Source organism: Bison bison, unplaced genomic scaffold (assembly GCF_000754665.1).
Source record: "Bison bison bison isolate TAMUID 2011002044 unplaced genomic scaffold, Bison_UMD1.0 scf7180017864363, whole genome shotgun sequence".
Lineage (NCBI taxonomy): Eukaryota > Metazoa > Chordata > Mammalia > Artiodactyla > Bovidae > Bison > Bison bison.
Genome location: NW_011494935.1, coordinates 928,203 through 952,088, shown reverse-complemented (window position 1 = coordinate 952,088; position 23,886 = coordinate 928,203). Strand labels below are relative to the sequence as shown.

The window sequence follows — 23,886 nt, the reverse complement described above, 5'->3', positions numbered from 1 at the left end:
TCCCAAATAAAACTTAACTCACAACTCTCGTATTGTGCATTTTTTTCCAGTTGATACTTGTGAGAAGGACATGAATTTTGGGGACCACAGAATAGAATGTTACAGACTAAACTATGTCCCCAAATTCATATGTTGAAGCCCTAACCACTCAAATGCTGTGTGACTGTATTTGGAGATTGAGTCTATAAAGAGGTAGTAAAAATTAAAGAAGATCATAAGAGTAGGGCTCTGTCTGATGGCATTAGTGTCCTTAAGAAGCAGAAGACAGCAGAGCTTGCTTTCTCCAAACAAGTAGAGAAGAGGTCATGTGAAGCCACAGCAAGAAGGCAGCCACCTATAAGCTGGTAAGAGAGGCCTTATATGAAACCCAACCAAGCCAACACCGTAATCTCAAAACTATAGAAAAATAACCTCCTGTTTTCAAGTCACTCAGTCTTTAGTTTTTGGTTATGGCAGCATGAACAGACTAATATATTTTATTTATGCCCACTGGTTTCAATAGACATACCTACTAATTTTCAGGTATGCCTTTTCCTTCCCAAAACAGCATCTTGTTTTAGCTGTACAACCCTGAGTTTGAAGGAGACAGAGTGGAAGGAATAGATAACAACAGATCTGAGGCTCAGACTTTGCCAGGGATCTTAGGCAAGACAGGTTTTTTTTTTTTTTTTTTCTGATTATCAGTTTGTGTGTTAGTTGCACAATTGTGTCCAACTCTTTGCAACCCCATGGACTGTAGCCCACCAGTCTCCTCTGTCCATGGAATTCCCCAGGCAAGAATACTGGAGTGGGTAGCCATTCCCTTCTCTAGGGGATCTTCCTGACCCAGGGATCAAATTCCGGTCTCCTGCATTGCAGGCAGATTCTTTACCATCTGAGCCACTTGGGAACCCCCAGTTTATTCATCTGTAAAATAAGATGTGCTGTAAGAAGCTCTGGAACTATTCAGATGTGGACTTGAATCCAGCCTCAGACTTTAGCTGTGTGACTTTGAGTAAATTACTTAGCCTCTCAGGTTTGGTTTTCTCATCTCTAAACCAGGATACTGTTAGTGCTTACTTTAGGGGATTATTGGGCTAATGAAAAGATACGATGTATACAAAGTCCCTGGAAGATTTTAAAGGGCAATAAAAGGTAATTCTTCTAGATTAATTAAATAAATTGACATATGTAAAGTGCTGAGAACGGTGGAACTTAGGAAATGCTGTATCGGTCTTAGTTATTATTTTCTTCTTCTAGCAGACAGCAAACCTTCAGTAAGTGACAGTCATTATTATTTTCAAGTCTCATCTCCCTCCAATTTCCTTCAAACCCCTAAATGCTAACCATCCCAAATGCCGGTTTCCCCCAATTCAGCCCATGGGCTTTTCCGCCCTAGTCCGTCTATCTAGGGTTTTCTGCTCCATTTCGCCTCCTCCGGAGCTCAGATCTCATCTCCTCTGGGAATCCTCTCTTCATCACCCTGCTCCTCCCAGTCAGATGGAAAGGATCCTTGATTTGTGTCCTGCTAAGAAAACAACTCCGTGTAGCACTTAGTTCTCTGTGCCAGGTTAACTCTTTCGGAGCCTGCCTCCAAGAGTGTAGGCCGGTGCTGGTGAGCAGCCTCTTGAGCAACACCCAAGGCGTCTAGCCCAGCGTGGGACAGAGAAAATGGGCTGTGCAGAGAAAGGTCCAGTTTAATTCCTACAAACTCGAGCCCCCAACCCTCCTCAGGCAGCGCCCACCGTGAAGAATCCCTACCCTTCCTCGGGCTCCGAGTCGCCCTCCCTTGATCGCCGACACCTGAGCAGTTTCCCCAGCCCCTGCCCCCCCCCGCGCCAGGCTCAGGGGTCGCTCTGGCTTCCACCCAGCCTCCTCCTGCCCCTCCTCCAGCCCCCGGTGGAGCTGAGGGGCGGAGCGAACGGTCAATGGCTGGGAGCGGGCTGGGAGCTGCTGGGCGACCGCGGTGGATTCCAGAAGCGCGGCGGCCTGGTTAGGGGGCTGGCATGGCCGCGTGCTGGTGAGCGCTGACTGCGCGAGGGGCCAGCTGCCACCATGCCCCGGGGCGTGGGCATCGCCCAGCTCTGCCTGCTGGTGCTCGCCCTGCCTGGATGGACGAGAAGTAAGTAGCGGAGCGGAGCGGAGCGGAGGGAGTGGGGGTGGGTGACGGGGGCTTTGTAGGTGGGTGGACTGGGGGACCTGGGTGGACTGGGAGACCTGGGGACCCCCAGCAGCAACTCGGAGCCGCGCCCCTGCTGTCTTCTAGCCCAGGAGCCCCGGCTTTGTTCCCACGTTGTGCGCCCCGGGAGGTGGTGGAGATGCGGGAGATCCAGAGCAGGCAGAAAACAGTGGGTCCCTCCCCGGCTTGCCTCCCTCTCTCTCCTTTTCCTCTGTTTTTCTGGCTTTTCCGCTGCTTTCCGAGTCTCTCCTCTTTTCTCCAGTCTTTGTGTGTGTGCCTATAAATACGTTTGGATAAAATTGGAACCATACCATATGTACGGTTTTGTGTCTTGCATATTCCACTTCACTTTATGAGCATTTCCACATCGTTACATTCTCCAACAACATGGTTTCAATGATTGTAAATTCCGCCAAGAAATCGCAGAAGTACAATTTTCAGAAAGTTAAAAACACGACTCATACAAATATAGGATGGAAGATTGGCAAAGATTGATCTGATTCTTCAGAGAGGCAGTGAATAGAATGGTAAAGCTAGTTTAAAGCACTAGAGGAAAGAGGAGTGATACGGGCATTGGAGACAGTGTTGAAATCCTGTACTGGGACAGATACAAAAGTGGTCAGTGCTCCATGGGACCAAACAACCATAATTCTTAGTTATCTGTCTATTACGCTGGGGTCATTTGCATCTCTACCAGACTGAAAGTTATAGTTAACACAGATCTTCGCAGAGTATGTAGCCTTTAATTACTAGTAAATAAAGGCAAACAAAGGTACATTTCCCTAGATAATTCACTAATCTGTGAAAAGGCCTGCTAACCAATGCTCCAAATGTGATATTGAAAGGACATCCTATTTGCTCTTTTTGCTTTATTTCCAAGGTTTGAACAGTTTTTCTTAAGTTGTACTGTATTTCTCTATTACTGAGCCTAGCTTTCCATAATTTTTGCAATCATAAAGATCATTTCATTCCTTTAAATGTTCTATTAAATATCATAATTCCTTTTTGTTGCAAAGAATCTAGATTTATCAGAGCCGCTAGAGCAGAAACTGTCTTTCTGATTCCCCAGTGAGTATCTGACATCTAGCATAGTGTTTGGCCTGTGGTTAGGCACTCAGAAAATGTGTAAATGAATGCACTGCTTCTCATTTTTACTAATATGATGACACTAATGTAGTCTAATGACTTTTTTTTAGGATATATTTTGACTGAGAATGCATCATATCAGTAATCTGAAACGGAAGTTAATTACTCATCATTGGGCCAGTGTAACAGAACAAATATGGCCATCTTCTATGTAACTCATTATATTCTATGCGATTCATGTGGTTAATTTAGAAAGAATAGATTTTTGGAGTCTTCACTTAGGACCTCAGAAGTTCTATAGATGTGGCCTATTCTTACCAGAGACTAATTTACTTAGGTCTTGAGCAATTACCACTTTATTAAGATTGTCTGCAACCAGTGTTTGAAGTCTGCCCTGCCTAGAACAAGTCTGTCCGCAAACAGATTTCAGTTCACCTTTTCTTCAAAAACAGGAAGCTTGTTACCTATCTTCCAGGGTTGTGCTGAGTACAGAGATCTGGGTGGTGAGAATTATTTGGAAAGTAGGAAGTGATATGCAAATGCAGCCTTGCCCTTAGGAAGTTCAGGTTAAAGCAATGATGCTTTTGTGGACCGGGAAGCACTTTCACAATAACTCTCCCCATTAATGATGTGAGGTGGGCAGGTGGGTATTATTTTACAGATGAGAAAACTGAAGCACAATGTGAATAATACCCAGGGGCTTGCCCTCCTGATATACCCAGAACCCAAACACTTCATTCCTCTCCACTGAGGTCATTCTAGTCTGAGTTACCAGCAACTCTGACCAGGGCTCCCCCCGCAAGGCTCCATCCTTGCCTTCCCGCTTCTACTCTCACCCCTGCCCCTACAGCACTTCCACCCTTTCAGTCTCCACCCAACCTTCAGAAAGGTCTTTCACAAACTGAATACAGATCATGTTGCTCTGTGTCTAAACCCTCCAGTGCCTTCCAAGTCACAGGATTTATAATAAAATCCAGACACTTTCCATCCCCTCTGTGATAGCAGACCCCCTATCTGTCTTGCTGACCATATCTGCCAATTTCCCCTCTCATTTGCTCATTTCTGGCTACTTCTAACTTCTGCTTATTCCTTAAACAGGCCAAGCTGTTTCTGCTCTTGCTGATCCTTTTTCCTCGGACACTCTTAGACCCCTAGATCGTTGCATCTTCTTTCCGGTCCCTCAAGTCTCAATTAAGTGCTATCCTTGAAGATCATCCTAAAATAGGTACCCCCTCTTCAGTGTCTCTTTATTTTATGACCCTGTTGTACCACATGAGAATATTTGTGTCATCCTCTTCCCATCTCTAGAAAGTAAGCCAGTGAAGTATACACGGATCTACCACTCTATTATCAGCACCTGGCAGAGTGCCTGACCCATAGTAAGTGCCAAGAGCCTGGAATCCACAGGTCTCCTAACACCCCAATGTGGAGTCTTCCCTGTTGGCACTGCATGCCTGGCTTAGCTAGGGTACAGAGGTCTGGGATTCCAGTGACGTGTTTGCTGTATTGGCAGGAGGAAGTGGGGAAGGCAGCCCCCAGCTGCAGCATGAACTGATAATACCTCAGTGGAAGACTGCAGAAAGCCCCATGAGAGAAAAGGTAAGACTCAAAGCATCTCATTTTCACAGGCAGAAGCTAACAACTCTGTTCTGTGAGGCTTGGGGGTCACCTACTTAACTTTTCTGGAGGTGCTACTGGTTATCACCATTAGTTCTGTTTCTGGCCCACTCTGTCCTCTGTGTACTCCAGTTTTGGAAATCCTCGACGGGACTTTCCTTTACTGTGTGACAACCTACTATAACACTTCCAGATGCCAGTAGTTGAGGAAACGAAAATCCATGTTAATGCTGGCATAAGCTAAATGCAAGTATGTTTCACAAAAATCACTGACTCTCAATTGGGGTTGATTAAATGTCGTTAGTATTTTTTGCTCTGCATAATATGTGGTTCACTTTATTAATGAGATGATATACTTGGAGAGAAAAATGACAATCCAAACTATTTTTAAAATAAGAGGCAGGGTAGGGCTTCCCAGGTGATTCAGTGGTAAAGAATCCACTTGCCAATGCAAGGAGACGTGAGCTTGATCCCTGCGTCGGGAAGATCCCCTGGAGGAGGAAATGGTAACCCACTCCAATATTCTTGCCTGGGAAATCCCATGGACAGAGCAGCCTGAGGGGCTTCAGTCCATGGGGTTGCAAAGAGTCGGACACGACCGAACAACTGAGCACACATGCAGGGACCTAGTACTACCTTAAGTCTGTCTTAAAATCCAATAATCTTAAAATTCAGTAGGCTCCTTGGGCCACAACACCAGCAGAATGGATAGGCCTCATCGAGGGGATTGGGAATAAGACAGAAAACATTATCCCGTTCTTGCAGGAAGGACCTGTGCATCTAGGATAGTCTTTGGTTCTGGTTCTTATAGCTCAAGTGAGACAGGAAAGAACTAGAAAGGAAGATGTGTTTGCTGTGAGCCAATAACCAGCTATCAGACCTTTCACTTTCTGAGCGCAGTTTTCTCATTTAAAAAATAGAGCTTAGAGGGGATAAGAAGGAAGAGGACTGGAGAGGAGGGGTGCTTAATAAGAGTGCTTTGGGTTCAAATGGTCAGTGATTTATTGGGCAACATATAACAGCAAGATTATAGTAGGAGAGAGAGGAGAGAGCAGTGTCAGGAAAGATTTCAGACTTCGAAGTCCTTGAGTCTGGAAAGGTAAACGGAGAGTAGAAATGCCCAGAATCTGTGAAATTATGGCTGGAGGAATGCAGACATGTCCAAAAAGTGCTTCAATTTGGAGGAAGCTTACAGCAAAAATATTAGGACAAATGAAAGCAAATAATATTTTATCCTAAAGATAATAAATGCATGGAGTTCATTTCATCCAAAACTAGGAGAGACTGAAAATAGCTTCAGGAAAAGTCTAGACAAATTAATGGATGGACATCCTAGGGCAGGTTATTTTTAAAAATTAAGATCTTGGATATCCCAGCCTATCCATTATTGTCCGAGGAATGGATCTGATACTTTTATAGATGCCTCTCTGTTCTCTCCAGATGTGGGATGCCGGGCATCCTCAGGAAGGGCCTGAGAAACAAAGTGGAGCTCAGATCCTGTCTTTGTTCCCAGCCATTGTCTGCCTAGGATCTGCCCAGGTCATTGTCCTTTGTAGGACTAGCCTGGCACCGTAAATATTTGTTGAACAAATGAATGAATGTCAGAGGGAGAGGAGAGGTAGGTCTCAGTCGGGCATCTTATTCTCATTCACGTAATTACTTCATTTAGCAAATGTTAGTTGAACACTACATACTAAATATACATATACTATGTCTTAAGGGGAATGTAGACATGTAGTATAGATTTCCAATACCCTGTACAGCTGAAGATCTATTTAATCTACCTCAAAAGAGAAAGGCATTTAAAACCCTGCCCTGGGGAAGTATAAACAGTGGGTCAACTCCCTTCACTTCCTAGGAAAGGTGATGTCCCCCCTTCCTAGCACAGAGTAGAGTTGCAAAAGAAAAGTCTGAGTAAATCTGGACAGGGAAGCTACATGAATCTTTGTAGTGCTGTTTCATTGTTTGGTTGAAACATCTCCTGGAAACAGGAACATCATATTAAATATCAGTGTCTGAGCATCTTCCAGACTAGAGAGCAATAGTTTTGGATTAGCCACTTAAGTATTCATACTCAGGCTGCAACTTGTATCTCTTTGGGGGAGAAGTGACAGTGGTTTGATTTGTGTCAACTTTCCTTCTTTGTGTGTGGACTCTAGGCCACCTTCCTCTTGGAAAAGGGAATAGATACAGCTCTATTGCTGTGTGTGTTTTCCTCAAGTGCCCACTTGGGACTGTGTCCCTGATGCTTAATGTGATTGGGCAGGGCCCTTGGTCCATAACTCCCCAGAGTAAAGCAACAAACCAGAAATAGGTATGGGTAGAGCTGAATCCGGGCATCAGAAAATAGAGAAGTGAATTTCTTTTTTTTTCTTTTTTTTTGAGAAGTGAATATCTTAGTGCAAGTTTTTGCATAAACATCCCTGTCGCTTCCTCTTCCCGTGTTTTTGACATGTCCCTTAAGAGAAGTGAGTAGGATAAATTTGCAAAACAAAGCAAAGGACAGGGTTGCACAAGCATCCAAGATCACAATGTTCGGACCACATCAGAGCCCTTGGTGGCCAAAAGCCTCAGGGATGCCCAGGACCCTAATGGGAAATGGGGTTTGAAGCTGATAAGAAGAGAAATGTGCTTAGAAGAGGCAGGCCCCCCCAGAGGTGGCAAAGCAGGTGACGTACTTGCTCCTACATGCCAAAACTAAGTTTTGAGGCTGACCTTAAAAGGGATAGAGGCTTTCCTCTAGCAAGAGCTTCATGTGAATTGAAAGAGACTTCACGAGTTTATCAGTTCCTTGGTCCCAAATTGGAGAATGTGCATCTAAAACACCCGAAGAATCGATCCTTTTAAAAATGTTTAAATACGTAAATACCCTGTTTTAATTAAATAATTTCTGCCTTTAAGAAAAGTTCAGCTGTGCTAAATTGAACTTTTGTTAAAGCATGAAAGTTTATGGTGACTTGGATTTCTAATGTCTTTGAAATTTTGCACAGTAATTAGATAAAAGGAGATTAAAAGTCCATTTCTGAAAATAAGGCCATTATAAAAACATGGGAAAGTGCACAAAATAAAATTAAATTGAATTATGATCTCACTGAGCTTCTCTGGTGGCTCAGTGGTAAAGAACCCAACCTGCAGGAGATGCAGGTTCAATCCCTTGGTCGGGAAGATCCCCTGGAGAAGGAAATGTCAACCCACTCCAGTATTCTTGCCTGGAAAATCCTATGGACAAAGGAGTCTGGTGGGCTACAGTCCATGGGGTTGCAGAAGAGTAGGACATGACTGAGTGACTAAATAGCAACAAATGACTCACTAACGAGAAGCAACTATGGTAACCTTTTGGTTTATTTCTACTTTTGTCCCTTTATAAAAATATGTATGAATAAAGCATACAGTGTTATGTTTTAAACCTTTGTGCTTAATCGTTGTCATGTGTACTTTCTTGATAATCTAAAAATGATTGAAAGCCATAATTTTGAATGGCTGTCTAATGTTTTGTCATATGAATGGATTATTGGTTATTTAACCATTCTCCTACATTTGGATTATTTGGATTCTGTTTCATTAGTTATTATTGTAAGTAATGAGCATCCTTGTGTATAAACCATTGCCTGTGTTTCCATTTGTTCCCTTCAGATAGAATCTTCTATAGGGTTTCAGGGTCTAAACATTTTTAAACTCTTGGTTCATACTGTCAGATTATTTTCTGGTGAGCAGGTATCAGTTTAAATTCTCATAGGTAGGGTGTGAGAGTGCCCATTCTATAGTATACTCTGCTGCATTGTGATTTATGTTTTTGTTTTTTTTTAATCTTTGTTGCTTTGATTTTTTAAAAGATATCTTAAAAAAATACTTTTGGGTGGGGGGCAGTTACCAGTGATGCTGAACATGTTTTTAATGCTTATCGACCATTTATATGATACCTTAAATGGTCTATTCTGGGTATCTAGCTACTTTGGCTCTTAGTAAATTTTTTGTGTAAAATGTATCTTTTGGACCTATAAATCCTTACTTGGAGGTTCTTCCAGTTGTCTCCTCTGAGAGGATTGAGGGGTATCCAAACTGAGAGCCACTGTAAAATGAGTCCATGATGAAGAGGCTTTCCCTGGTATCTTAAGTAACAGTCAACATGTAACAGGGGCTTCCTGTGTGCCAAGCACTATAATAAATTCTTATGTTTACTTTGTCACTTAGTCCTTACAATATCCCCACAAAGTTGACTATTACTTCTGTTTTACAAATGAAGCTGAGCTGTAGGGAGGTTCAGTAGCATGTCTGATTCCACGGCTGTAGTGTTGAAACCTACACTTGATCCCAGATCTGACTCCACTCAAATTTGCTGTCCAGAATCGCGTGTCTTAGGGTTTGCCTTTACCAGGCCTGCATGCAGGCACTTACACCACATTTAGGCTTGGAGTTTCTTTCCTTTGTCTTTGAGGAGAAGGCAGATGGGGGAGGAAAGTGGGTCCTTCTGGGACTGAAGTTATTTCATATTTGGGCTGCAAAGGCAGTTGACCCTTTCTCATTCACTTCCTGTGGCTCCATCCATGTCAGAGCTCTGGCTGGATCCTCTGCCTCCTCCCTGGGAGCCTCGGCCTGCTTTTCAGAACTGACATTCTTTCGTTGTTTCTTTTAGCATCCACTCAAAGCGGAGCTCAGGGTGATGGCTGAGGGGCGAGAGCTGATTCTGGACCTGGAGAAGAATGAGTAAGTGGACTTCTCCTTTGTCTAAAATGAGACAACCCACTTGTGTGTCAGCGCCGGACGCAGGTGCCACTGGCTTGGAAGGAAGTAGTTAATGAAGTGACCCAGGCTGTCAACCTGTAGTTCATTTATTGGGAGCATTTTTGCAAAGCCTGCACTTCCACCATCTCTTGACTTGCTGTGAAATTACTGGACTGTTTACCGTCTTCCTTGAATTTCCTCAAGCTGGGGAAATTTTGGGGGCCTCTTAGGGTTCACTGTCTGTGTGTGTGTGTGAGAGAGAGAGAAACAGAGAGACACGAAGGAAGGGATGGGCTGGAGGACTTGGGCAGCTGTCTTACTCGCTCCAGCACAGTGCATGGCAGGAAGTGAAGGAGATGAGAGGAAAGCAGCAGAGAGGAGAGAGGCGAGGTGGGGTGTTTGGGGATTTGACGCTCAAACCCTGACTGCTCCTTCTCTTCTGGGTCAGCTACATCTGAGCTTCTGCCAATAAGGGCATGGTCAGCAGTCTCCTGGCTTCATCAGCCTGGTTCTTCCATATCCCCAACCTCATTTGTCTTGGGTGGCTGCCTCGCTCAGAAATATTTCCACATTGATTTGCTGTCAAGCACAGTTGTATCTTGATTGATGTTATTGAGCAGGTAAATAGACATAAGGCGTGGCTGCATGTGTTGCCCATTTTTTGACCAATCCCAGTCTGTTTTGGGCACTGGAGAGCTTTCCTTACTTGGCCAGGGCCCTCTGAAGGCTTCTGCTGTCTCCTCATCAACAGTCCTGCTTACATTCTGCCACACAGACCTTGCAGATAAGGCTGCATGGCTCAGCGAACTGCCTGTCTCCTCTTGGCAGCCTGTGCAGTCCCCTGGAAGCAGATGAGTAATCACACACATCACTGCCAAGAAAGGGATAGATAGGGACCTTCCCATATCCAGAAGGATGGGAATGACTGCTCAGCTTGGGTGGAAAGCAAGAATATAAATTATTCCAAATTTGGGCTTTTTGGACACTTGTGGAGGAGGATGCGTGGTGTTGGAAGTGCATTATAAGCATGACTTGAGCAGTGTGTGCAGTGCTCATCCGTGTCTTTCCTTTGCCTCCAGGATGCGGTGGCCTTTAGGAAGCCAGAAAAATGGGCATCTTAGTCATTTTTGCTGCTTTCCTCCTTGGAGTGAAAGCAGTCCTTTCCTCGTGCCTTCGTCCTGAAGTAAAACCGGCCCAGGAATGTGTTCTCTCTGTTCCACTTCCCTGGAATAGACCTGGCTGGCTGTGTTTGCCGAGAGCGTAGGCCCTGTCTGCCTGGGATTTCTCCTTGCATTGTCTTCCTCTGGTCTTGCAGGGAAGTCTCTCAGAGGGTGTGTTCTTAGTCTCTCTCAGGTCCTATTTCAGTTTCGTACAGTCCCAGCCCTCTAGCTCTAAACTAAAGGTTTCCTATTGCTACCTCCATCTCAGCCGTCCTCTCCTGCCTCCATTTAGAGTATGTGACTCCTCAGCTTCCTCTGAGCTGCCCATGTGATGGGGTTGGTGTCATGGACAAACTCTTGGGAGTTGGATTGGCCAGGCAAGGACCCCGAGACTCATCCTTCCCTCATATTTTGTAATCTTTATAAGAGGTCATAGGAAGTTAGGGCACAAAAGTGCCTTGGAAAACACTGAGTGCAGCGGTCGTGTGCGTGGAAGCAGAAACTTCAGCTCAGAGAAGGAAAGGAACTTGTCTAAGGCCACACAGCAAGTAAAGGGGAGAGATGAGATGAGGATCATTTGGGTCACAGAAACCCAGATTCGGCTTACTAGCTGATTAACCCGGGGACACATTGCTGGGTCTTTTGGAGTCTCAGTGTCCTTACTTATAAAATGAGGATAGTAACACCGGCCTCATAAGCGTGGCTATGAGGGCTAAATGCGGTGATGTACACAAAGTGCTTACAGAACACACAGTAGATAATTGACTACTAGTGTGTTTTTTTTGTTTTTTTTTTTACCATCCCATTCTGAGGTTCCAGAGGAGAGCCCGGAAATGTGGTTCAGTTGTCTGCTGCCGGGAGCAGCTCTCTTGTTTCCCAGTGATCAGCAGTGGGCTGGATATGGTTCCTGGCCTCTTCCAATTGGCAGAAGGCAGGAGGTCTGACAAAAATGGAAGCAGCAGAGCCAAGCAATATGACCTCACCAGGTATCCCTAGGGAAGGCTTCCTGCTATTTTCGTCTAAACTGGGCTTTTTGTTTTTGGACATGTGTTAGCAAGCGGAACTCCAACTGCACACGACTTCCTAGTGTGTTTACTTCCCAAAGCCCTTTCATTCATGGTGCGTGCGAGCCTGGATTCAAAACAGATTGGGGGGGTGGGGAGGGGTTTGGAGGAGGTGCGGCTTTTCTGGTTTTCAAATCTTATAAAAAAAAATGGTAAACTTTTTATCATCCTGTGATATTTGAGGGGAAACTAGGCCCCATGCTAAGGGATCCTCATGCTCTGATTCTTAATATCCTCAATTGATTCATTCATCTTCCTCATCTCGGATACATCTATAGCATTCTAGGCACCAGAGCAGGTAGTGCAGATCCAGCTGTTGGTAAAATAGGTCTACCTTCTTGGAGCTTGTATTCCAGTAGGGGTGAGCAATAAATAAACAAGCAAATGGTGACAACTGCTATGGAGGAAACAACGAAGCATTAGGGCTCTGAAGAGGGAGCAAGGTGCTGTTTGGAACGGCCGCCAGAGCCAACCTTGGTGGTGAATTGATATTTGAGTCCAGACCTGAAGGAGCTGAGGAAGTGAGCCACATGAACAGCAGGGAGATGACGGTTCCAAGGAGCAGGAACAGCTGCCGAGTTCAAAAATGCTACTAGACTATGAAGGTTTCCCTTCCCAACCACATTCCCCCGCATGTTAGATTCTCAGGCCTAGACTATGAAGGTTTCCCTTCCCAACCACATTCCCCCACATGTTAGATTCTCAGGCCTCCCAGGAGCAGTGGACAAGGACTCCTGGAACTGTGAGGGCAGGGAGAGGACATTTCTCATTTCTTTCTCATCATCCCGAGGTGTCTGGCCTTCTCTCATTTAATCAAAGTCCAAGTGCTAATGCGTGGCCCAAAATAGCTGTGAGCCAGCCTTTAATGGAATTCACACGTGGAGAGATTGCCAACAATGGTGAGGGTGCAGGAGTGTGGGGCTTGGGCCAGGAACCAGGATAGCAAATGGGTCTTCAGCTCAGGCAGCAGACGCCCCAAGGTGCCTCAGTTCCATAGCATGGCCGGCGGCAGCCTTTTTCCACTGTGAAGCCGCTCAGGATAAACGGCCGACATTCCCACGGGGGACACACACCCTTTCTCCTACAGATTGCAGGTGGAAAAGAGTGACATCACAAGGATAATCTGAATGTGGCTTCCATGTGGGATCCTGACCCTGCCACTTACTAACTGTATGTCCTTTTCAAGCCTCAGTTTCCTTATCTGGGATATAATATATCTGAGTTCCACACTTAGAGCCATGGGGAAGACAAAATGAGATAGGGGCCAGCATAGTGCCTGACTTGTACTCTGTATACCCTGTAGGAGGCAGCTGCTATTTTTTTCTTGCTTGTGGTTTTTTAATTGCAAAAGCAATGCATACTCATTGTGAAACTTGTAGCAATACCAAAGTATAATGAGTAAAAGAATGAAAGCCTCCCGCCCACAGGGCCCACCATGGACCTGTTCTCTGTGAGTGAGAGCATGCACATAGATACGCACGGGCACAGTCACACAGAAGCACAGCCAGGCTGCTACTTTTGTGATGACTCAAGAGCAGAAATGAGACTGTACTGTACATATTGCTCCACACTTATCTTTACAGACTCAACTGAAGTGATGAAGGTCGTATTCTGCTCTAATAAAATATATGTTCCGTTTTGTTGTTCAGTTGCTCAATCGTGTCCGACTCTGTGACCCTGTGGACTGCAGCACTCCAGGCTTCCTGTCCTTCACAGTCTCCCAGGGTTCGCTCAAACTCATGTCCATTGAGTCAGTGATGCCATCCAACTATCTCATCCTCTGTCGCCCCCTTTTCCTGCCCTCAATCTTTCCCAGCATCATTGTCTTTTCCAGTGAGTCGGCTCTTTGCATCAGATGGCCAAAGTATTGGAGCTTCAATTTCAGCATATGTTCCCTACTGCTGCTGCTGCTAAGTCGCTTCAGTCGTGTCTGACTCTGTGCGACCCCATAGGCGGCAGCCCACCAGGCTCCCCCGTCCCTGGGATTCTCCAGGCAAGAACACTGGAGTGGGTTGCCATTTCCTTCTCCAGTGCATGAAAGTGAAAAGTGAAAGCGAAGTCACTCAGTCGTGTCCGACTCTACGCAACCCCAAGGACTGCAGCCTACCGGGCTCCTCCGACCATGGGATTTTCCAGGCAAGAGTACTGGAGTGGGTTGCCATTGCCTTCTCCTAGTTTTATGTTTATTCACACCTATACTGATCATTTGCAAATGTTGGTGCATAGCTGTGGTTAGCAGAACCTGACTTGTGAGTGGGACTCTGTGGAACAGTGGACAGAGTACTGAGCTCAGAGACAGGTGATACAGAATTGGTCAGCAAGCCAGTTGGCCCTGCTGGGCTTCCACCTTCTCATCTGTTGTATGGGGGTTTTGTCCCATTTAGGCTCTACGAGCCTTTCCTGCACTACCTGTTTAAAGGACACTGCATAAGTGGAAAATGAAAAAGAAGTCCCTGCCTCAGGGCATTTGCTCCCCAGTTCTGGAGACATTCCTGGAAAGAGGGGGCAGTGAGATAAAGGCAAATACCCCCAAAACCACAGAAGCTGAGGATGAACTGCTAACTCAGGACCCATTGTTTAAGCAACATAAACACAAGGAAGAAAATTACAGGGAAGAAATTACAGGCTGCTATTTTCATAACCCACAATTTTGAGGCATAAATCCATAATATTTGTCTTCCGTGTAATTTCCCCCAGACACTGAGGACTGCCTCATCAATCCAGAAACCATACTGGACAACAGCTTGTTTGCTGAAATCAAATGGAGTCTTTCTTCACTGTAGGCATCTGGACATCTGGATGCCTCCAGGAAGATATAGGCCCTGACTCTCTCCCTTCTCACTTTTTCCCCAAAGGAGGGCACACTGAACTGTTGAACCTGCTCGCAGGATGCTCAAGGTCATCTTCAAAAGCAGACAAGAAGCCCAACCAGTGGGCGCTATGCCTAGAGGACCTTCGGCCACCTACTTCTCTCTGCTCATCCCTTAAACACGTTCTGGAACTGTCATCTCTTCATCAGACTTCCTCCCTTGAGTCTAAATGATGCTAAGATTTAGATTTTGGCTTGGGAAAGGGAGAGATCCCTTGGTCTCACCACAGCCCTGTTAGCGAAAGAGAAACAGAGTTTGAACAAGCCTGACTTATAAGAGTGGATATTTGTTGTCTTTTGTGTGTATATCTACCTCCAGACCTCAAGGGGAATAGTAATTGTCAAGGCAGAATTTAGGTATTTGGAGGTTTACTGGTTATTGTACCTACTACTACTTCTGACTTTCATCTCTCCTCGTATCTCTAACTTCTTTTCAGTCCCTCGGAGATATCTTAGGGATGGAGACTTTTTGTTATCCTGGAAATCAAGCTGCAGCCTGGAAAATGAATAGCTGTTCACTGCTAATGGAGTGATCCAGCTCCTTGTCTCTTTTTCTTCAACCCTATTTGAGTTGTATTTAATACTGGAGAACCCAAGAAGGGGAGAAAGGCAGAAGAGGAGTTTTCTCAGCAATAGGTTGGGTGGGTTAGTCACCACTGCTTACCATTGCACTTCTCTTCCAAGGAGGCCTGGTGGTAATACTAATACATAGTTGATCTGGAGCAAAACTCTGCATACCAGCCAGACCACGGACCTCTTCCCGGCTCCCTGCTTCCTTGTGGGTGAGGAATAGAGTTTAACATCTTATCTAGGATAAAGGACAGCTCTCTTTGACCTTCTCTTGTCAGGAGCTTCATTTATTGTTGGCAGAATTCAATTTCCTGGATCAAAGAGAAGCTTAAGAAAGGCTTAGGCATATCCCAGCACTCTCGGTAAACCATGCTTCACTGAAGTGCATTTAAATGAGTCACAGACATATGGCTTACATTTCACTTAAAATACACATGGCTTAAGAAATTGGAGGATATCGTTCTTTAACCAAGTATTTGGCAGATCCAAAGTATTCAAAATGTTTTTCCAAACTCAGCATACAGCTGGGCTCCCCATTCCCTGCAGCTGAGATCCTATAATTCCGTTAGACCAGTGCTGAGGAAACCGTTAGATAGATGGGTGGGGACATCAGAATTTGCAGAGAGCTGCCTCCAAGTGGCTGAAATTTTCTTCAAATATATATATATATATTTTTGAAGTACCAGGAACTGGAATTAACCCTGCTGCATTGACTTTGAGGCAGTGAAGGCATAAGTGGATTTAAATTCTAAGTGCTAGGTTAGGCACCTTGCCCCAGAGAGACCACATAGTCCTGTCTGAAATGCAGCTTCCAACTGTAGCTTTGTAGATGGAGATTGATCTCACGATTCCCATGTTGCCCAGAACCCCTGGAGTTGCAGACTGGATTGCCAGCCAATGTGATGTGGTCTTTCTAAAAGCTAAATTCTCAGCCCCACCCCTTAAGCAGGGGCTCCATTATTTCTGAATCATTAGAAACATGATACTGCTTTGTTAGGGTCCACTGTGTAAACTCAGTCTCAGTAACTGGAAATGGTGATCTGCGTGGATGCAGCTAGACAGTAGCTGGAAGGGAGTATTAGGCAGCACCCACAACTGTAATAACCTAGATGTGTTGATTTTTTTTTTTTTAATTTTTAACTGGAGGATAATTACTTTACAATATTGTGTTGGTTTCTGCCATACATCAAAATGAATCAGCCATAGGTATACATACATCCTCTCCTTCTTGAGCCTTCCTCCCACTTCCCACAGATGTGTTGATTCTGAAGGCTGTGAGAACGTAAGGCAAAATGCCTAATCCATAGTAGGATAGGCTTGGGTCTTGGTGCTGGAAGGACCCAAATTCAGTCCCGGGCACTGACACTGTCTGGTTAGGTGGCCTTCAGCAAGTCACTTGTCTTCTGAATGTTGTTTCTTCTTTGGTAGTCACCATAATGCTCACTCATTAGTGAGCATTAACTGAGGGCCACTCACTGTGCAGAGGCACTTCACATACCATCTTATTTAATCCTCGTGGCAACCCTTTTGAGAAGGTATGAGTATTATTCACATTTTATAAATGGGGAGACTCTCAGGCGGAGCCAGGAGTCAAACTCAGGTCCGTTTGCTTCTTACTATACTTTACCTCCACATAGAAAATGAAAATAACTTCATTGTGGGTAAGGTAGGCTGAGAAATGTTCCCTACCCCCCAAAAGACCCACATTCTAATTCCTGGAACATGAGACTATACTGCCTTATGTGGCAAAAAATAATCTTTCTAAGTGTGACTTAATGAAGGATTTTGAGAAGAGATGATTCTGGATTTTCTGAGTGGGCTGTAAATTCAGTCACTAGTATTTGTAAGAGGAAGGCACAGGGAGATGTGCTCATAGACCGAAGAGGAGAAGGCATTGTGACCACCGAGAGGGCAGCGATGCAGCCACAAGCCAGGGAATACAAGCAGCACTGGAGGGTGGGGGAGGCCAGGAATGAAACCTCTCAGACTGAGTCCAGCTTTGCTAATACCTTGACTTTGCATTCTTGACCTCCAGCACCCTGAAAGAATAACTTTCTGTTGTTAAAAAAATTTTTTTTTTCCTGGTTTCTTTTTCATCTTTTTTTCTCTTTTCTTTTTTTGGCTGGGGCAAGTGGGATCTGAGTTCCCTGACCAGGGATGGAAACTGTGCTCCCTGCAGTGGAAGCATGGAGTCTTAACCACTGGACCACCGGGGAAGTGGCTAACTTTCTATTGTCTCAAGCCACCCAATTTCTGGTAATTTGTTACGCACTGGGCACAGGAAACAAATCCACTATGTTTGTGAGCCTTAGAGATAATGTATTACGATGTGCTTAGTATCATTACAGTGCATAAGTAAGCTGGTTTTCAGTACATGTTAACTTTCATTAATGTAAAATCATGAGCAGATGTTTTCTAAAGTGTCTTGGTGATGCAAACCATTGCATATGGCCCCTGTGAGTGTTTTCAAGTCAGAATGACAAGAGAAAAACATGTTGAGACATAGCATGTGTGGTTACAGTTTGTCAGCGTTTCCCGAGTTCTGGGTCATGTTGTGTGATGCAGTCTGCCTTCAGGCAGCTTCTGGCTGAGGAATGATCGTCAGAAAGGGATAATGATATCATCAATCATGGTAACAGCTACAAAGTAGGAGATGCCTTTATAGCAGGCTCTGTTGTGCAGTCTCTACATAGTTCATCTAATGGAATCATCACAGCAACCCTGTGGGTTGTCGTTACCTGTGTTAGTCCTGTTTGGCAGATGGAGACCCTGAGGCATGGGGCAGCACGAGTTGGTCACAGTCACCTGGGTGGGAAGGGTAGAGCTAGATCTCTTTGGCTCCAAGCCCAGGCTCTTAGCTGTGGCCTCAGATTGCCTCGTGGAAGCCCTGTCCTTACTCAGTACGCTCTTCGATGAACACTTGGTGTTCTCTGGTATTCTGCCTGCCTTCTTCCCTTTCCTTCTGCCTTCCCTGGTTGGATTTGGATTTCGGTGGATTGTAATGATGTAACCTCGGCATGTTAGATTCAGAGTCTGGCTCCTTGTACCTACTGGAGGTGTAAGCTTTGACAAGTTGCTTTACCTTTGCAAGTCTCAGTTTCCTCATCCACATGATGGGGCCAATAGTAGTGGCCACCTTGTCAGATGTGGTGTGTTATTCGATGATGCAGTGCTCTTCGAGGACTTACTCTGTGCCTGGTGAGAGCCCAAGAGTCGCTATTATTTGTATTTTGCAGGATGAGAAAAACATTTAAGAATGTAGTAAGAGGGAATTCCCCTGAGGTGGTTTCCAAATGTAATTAGGAAGACGACCTTAAAGTCCATTGCCCTTGGGAGGAAACTCACTTCTGCTCCCCTGCTGTGCCCTGTTTGACCTAACTGTATCTCCAGAATACAGCTTTGCAGGGTTGTCCAGTCGGCCAAACTGTACCTCTTGTCTCTGCCTGCAGAATCTGTGCCCTCCCTAGGCGAGGCTCTGAACTGTCTGATAAGCAGGTAGAATTTGTTCACCATTTCCGGCTCTATCTCCTTCCAGGGACCTGCAGCCAGGGCTGCCTGTGTAGCCAGGAAGGATGTCCATGGTTTTCTTTTGTCTCAAGCTTATTTCTCCTGGCAGCCCTTCAGCAGGAGCACAGGGTAAAATGAATGGAAGGAAGCTGTCAACTGCCCTGTTGGCCTTAGATGGACCTTTGTCAGAGCAAAGGGAAGCTGTGTATTTGGAGGAAGTCGGGAGTTGATTCTTGAGTTTGAGGAACCCTTGACCATCAGCTGTTTACCTTAAGATAACGATAGCTGACATCCAATGAGTGAACATTTACCATGAGCATACTATTTTACATAGTTTTTTTTAACCCTGTATATATTTCCATGTAAATTTATCCAAATGGGGTCATACTATAGCTTAAGTTTTATTATCTATTTAAAAAACTTTTTTGAAATACAGCATAAGAATCATCAATTATTTTTTTAAAAATTACAGAAGAAATTTTTGGAGTGTTTGAAACTTTGACAATAAAATTCTAGAAAAAATTACACAAGTAATAAAGTTTTGGGCTTCCCAAGTGGCTCAGTAGTAAAGAATCTGTCTACCAATGTTGGAGACTCCGGTTTGATCTCTGGGTTGGGAAGATCCCCTGGAGAAGGAAATGGCAACCCACTCCAGGATTCTTGCCTGGGAAATCCTATGGACAGAGGAGCCTGGTGGGCTACAGTCCATGGGGTCACCAAAGAGTTGGAAGCGACTTAGTGACTGAACACAAAATAAGATTTTAAAATAAATGAGATCATACTTTATGTACCATTCTGTAATCTGCTTTTTTTTTATTATTGGGCTTCAGTACCCTTCCACATTAGCTTATTTATAGACCTATTTCATTCTTCTTAATGATGACAAAGGATTCCACTGAATGGTTTCTCGCTGTTACAAGTAATGCTGCCATAATAGTCTTATGCATAATCTTTAAACATATTTGCAAATATTAGTGTAGGATAAATACCTCACAGTAGAACTGCAAGGTCATATAGCATATATGTCTAACATGTTTTAACTTTTGATGAATTGGGCTTCCCATTCCACAGATTCCTCCTCAAAGGCTGTACCACAGTTTGGGAGTCTCTTATGGATATATTTCTATGTAAATTTATGGGATCATTTTTAATGGCTGTATGATAGTTCATTTTATGTGTATGCCATAATTAACTTTTAAAATTTCTTATGATGATTTTGGGTAAACTCTGGGAGTTGGTGATGGACAGGGAGGCCTGGTGTGCTGCAGTCCATGGGGTCGCAAAGAGTCGGACATGACTGAGCAACTAAACTGAACTGAACTGATGATGGAAAATTATCAAATGCACACAGCAGTAGAGAGAATGATATAATGAATCCCCATATACCCATCATTCAGATTCAGTAAAAATCAGGATGCCATGATTAATTTAATCACCCATTTTGATGGGTATTCAAGCAATTTTTTCCTTTTGTTTCTCCCCCCACCCCCATTTTTACAAATAGTGCTAGAGTGGACACCTTCATGTTCTTTGAGAGGCATGTCTGGAGGATCACTTCCTAGATGTGAACCACTGGGTCACAGGGAATTTACACAGAACATGTGGGCAGATAAAGGCACTTTGCTTTTGGCTTCTGTGTAAGAAACCCACTGCCTGTGTTGAGAGAAGTTGTTTCACATGCTGTCACTAACTGGTTAGTTGCTGAGCTTGGGCAGTTGCTTTAAATCCAAACTTTGGGTTTTTTTTTTTTTTTTTTTTTTACCAGCTTTATTGAAATGTACCTTACATACCACATAGTTGATCTGTTTAAATAAGTATGCCATTCAGTATTTGTTAGTTTATTTACAGAGTTGTGCAGCTATCATTATATTCTAATTTCTGAACATTTTCATCACTCTAAAAAGAAGCGATTAGCAGTGTTACAGGTTGAATGTGTTCCCCCAAAGTCATATGTCAGAGTCCTAACCCCTTCTACATCAGTGTCCTTATTTGGAGATAGTCATCGTGGATGTAATTAGTTGGGATGAGGTCATCCCGGAATAGCACCTAATCCAGTATGACTGGTGTCCATATAAATAGGGGAAATTTGGACACAGACGTGCACAGAGGGAGAATGCCATGTGAAGACTAGAGTGAAGTTATGTGGCCACAAGCCAAGGAAATAGTAGAAGCTAGGAGAGAGGCCTGGAACAGATCCTTCCCCAGTATCTTCAAAGGAGCATGGCCCTGCCAATGCCTTAATCTTATGTTTAACTTTTTAGAACTGTGAGATGATAAATTTCTATTTTTTTAAATCTCTAAGTCTGTGATACTTTGTTAAAGCAGCCTTAGCAAACGAATGTAAGCAGTTACTCCCCACGTTTCCCCAATGCCATCAGCTCTAGGTAACCCCTAATCTGCTGTCACTATAGATTTGCTTACTCTGGATATTTCATATAAATGAGATTATCCAGTTTTTTTTTTTTTTTTTGGTGACTGGCTTCTTTCACTGTGTAATGTTTTTGAGTTTTTTCCATGTTGTATAGCATGCATCTGTATCTCATCCCTTTTTATTGCTTTATAGTATTCCATTGTATGAATGTACTACCCTGTGCTTATCCATTCATCAGTTGATGGATCTCCTGCCTTTTAAGCCAGAGCTTACTTAACTCCACTCTACAAGTTTGATTTCAGCAAATTAAAAAAAAAATTGAAGTACAGTTGGTTTATAGTGTGTTAACAGCTGTAGTACTGTAAAGTGATTCTGTTATATATATATTCTATTAATATTCTTTTTATTATGGTTTATCAGAGGATATTGAATACAGTTAAACACCATTCTATATATAATAGTTCACTACTGCTAACCCCAACCTCCCACTCCATCCTTCCGCCAGTTCCTCTCCTTTGGCAACCACAACTTGGTTCTTTATGTCCACAATTCTGTTTCGATTTCATAGAGAGATTCATTTGTGTTGTATTTTAGATTCCACGTGTAAGTGATATCATATGGGATTTGTCTTTCTCTTTCTTAGTTCACTAGTATGATAATCTCTAGTGGTACTCATGTTGCTGCAAATGGCTTTATTTGGTTCTTTTTTATAGTTGAGTAGTATTCTATTGTGTATGTATATATACCACATCTTTTTTTTCATGTTGTTAACACTTATTGACATACATAGTTCTTTTTAAAATTAATCTTTTAATTTTTTTTTACAGTATACCTTGTTGGTTATATATTTTAAATATAGCAGAGTGTGCTACATCTTCTTTATCCATTCATCTATTAATGGACATTAAGTGTTTCCATGTCTTGGCTGCTGTGTATGTATCTTTCTGAATTATAGTTTTGTCTGGATCTGTATCCAGGAGTGGGATAATTGTATTTTTAGTTTCCTGAGAAACCTCCATACTATTTTTCATGGTGACTGTACCAACCTTCATTTCCACCAACAGTGTAGGAGGGTTTCCTTTTCTCCACGTTCTCACCAGCATTTGTTTTTTGTAGGCTTTTTAATAATGGTCATTCCTACTGGTGTGAGATGGTACCTCATTGTAATTTTGATTTTCATTTCTCTAATAATTAGTGATGTTGAGCATCTTATCATGTACTTTTGGCCATCTGTATGTCGTCTTTGGAGAAAAGTCTGTTTTGGTCTTCTGCCTACTTTTGAATTGGGTCGTTTGTTTTTTTGTTGTTGAATTGTATGAGCTGTTTGAATATTTTGGAAATTAAGCCCTTGTCTATCACTTCGGTGGCAAATACATTCTTCTATTCTGTAGCTTATCTTTTTATTTTGTTTCTGATTTCCTTTGCTGTGCAAAAGCTTATAAGTTTGATTGGGTCCCACTTGTTTATTTTTACTTTTATTTCTATTACCTTGGGAGACTGACCTAAGAGAAGATTGGTATGATTTATGTCAGAGAATGTTTTGCTTATATTCTCTTCCAGGAGCTTACGGTGTCATGTCTTATGTTTAAGTCTTTAAGCCACTTTGAGTTTATTTTTGTGGGTGAGTGGATGTGTTCTAACTTCACTCATTTACATGCTTCTCTCCAAGTTCCCCAACACCACTTGCTGAGCCTTTTTTTCCATTGTATATTCTTACCTCCTTTGTCGAAGATTAATTGATGGTAGGTGTGCGGGTTTATTTCTGGGCTCTCTGTTCTGTTCTGTTGATCCACATATCTGTTTTTGTGCCAATGCCATGTTGTTTTGATTACTGTATCTTGGAAGTATTGATTTCAGCAAATATTGATTGAGCATCTCTGTGTAAAGTCCTGTGCTAGGTGTTCTAGGGAGTAGATGCAAAGACCGTATCCTTGCCCTCCAGCTATTTACTCTCTGTGGGAGAGAATATACTCACACAGCATAATAAGAGGCTGGTTATGGATTTATTTAATAGAGTTAAAAGTAAAGCGCCAAGGGAGCCATAAGGAAGAATTTCTGGTTGGGGGTTAGAGAAAGCTTCCCTAAGGAGGGTTCCTTGGAACTCTGTCTTGTGGGAGCAAGGAGGGGAGGCTTTGGGTGAAGGAGGGAGGAGAGATGAGTGGAAGAATGAGAAAGGAATTCAGACGGAGAAATTAATATATAAATATTTGGTCTGGATCTAGAGGAACCAAAACCGTAGTGCTAATAAACTCTTAGGAATTCAGTATTCCAGCTAGCCAAATCATTGTATTTCAGAAGAGTGGTATGTGGCAGTGGGGAAGGGGTTTCTTGCCCTTCCACAGTTGGGCTACCTGAGGATTTGAGTGACTTAGAGTTTACTTTTTTTTGGTCGTCTTATTTTTGACCTTGAGTTGGGTTCTCTCTTGCTTCTGGTAAAACCACATGGTCAGAGAGGTAGGTATGATATTTTTAGGGAAGAGGCTTGAGGTGCAATTTAAAGCTGAGCTGTATTTCCTACACCTCGATGAGTAGAAGCTCTTTCTCCACCTCTCTCCATTGAAGGGAAATTTGGGGTGAGCTGAATGAATGGAGATGGACCTGGTGGATGGAGCCTTGGCCTGAGAGGGGCTGGTCTAAGGCAAATATAGCTTCTTCCACAACTCAGAGTGGGTGGGTGGGGTCTCCTGAGAAGCAGGGCCTGGAGAACAGGATGCAGATTGATGTATGCCTATGCATTTGGATTTGGGGGATGTGCTTAAAGT

At 43.6% G+C, this 23,886-nt stretch overlaps 1 protein-coding gene across 1 annotated transcript in view; it reads left to right on the top strand.

Moving 5' to 3' along the window:
- Positions 1–1,536: 1,536 nt before the first annotated feature.
- The window catches only part of ADAM19 (ADAM metallopeptidase domain 19), a 92,269-nt gene continuing 69,919 nt past the window's right edge, over positions 1,537–23,886 (top strand). The window contains exons 1-3 of the mRNA XM_010855285.1: positions 1,537–2,101; positions 4,758–4,843; positions 9,495–9,565. Of these exons, the coding sequence (XP_010853587.1) occupies positions 2,035–2,101; positions 4,758–4,843; positions 9,495–9,565 (224 nt within the window). The 5' untranslated portion in view covers positions 1,537–2,034. The remainder of the gene's footprint in view (positions 2,102–4,757; positions 4,844–9,494; positions 9,566–23,886) is intronic.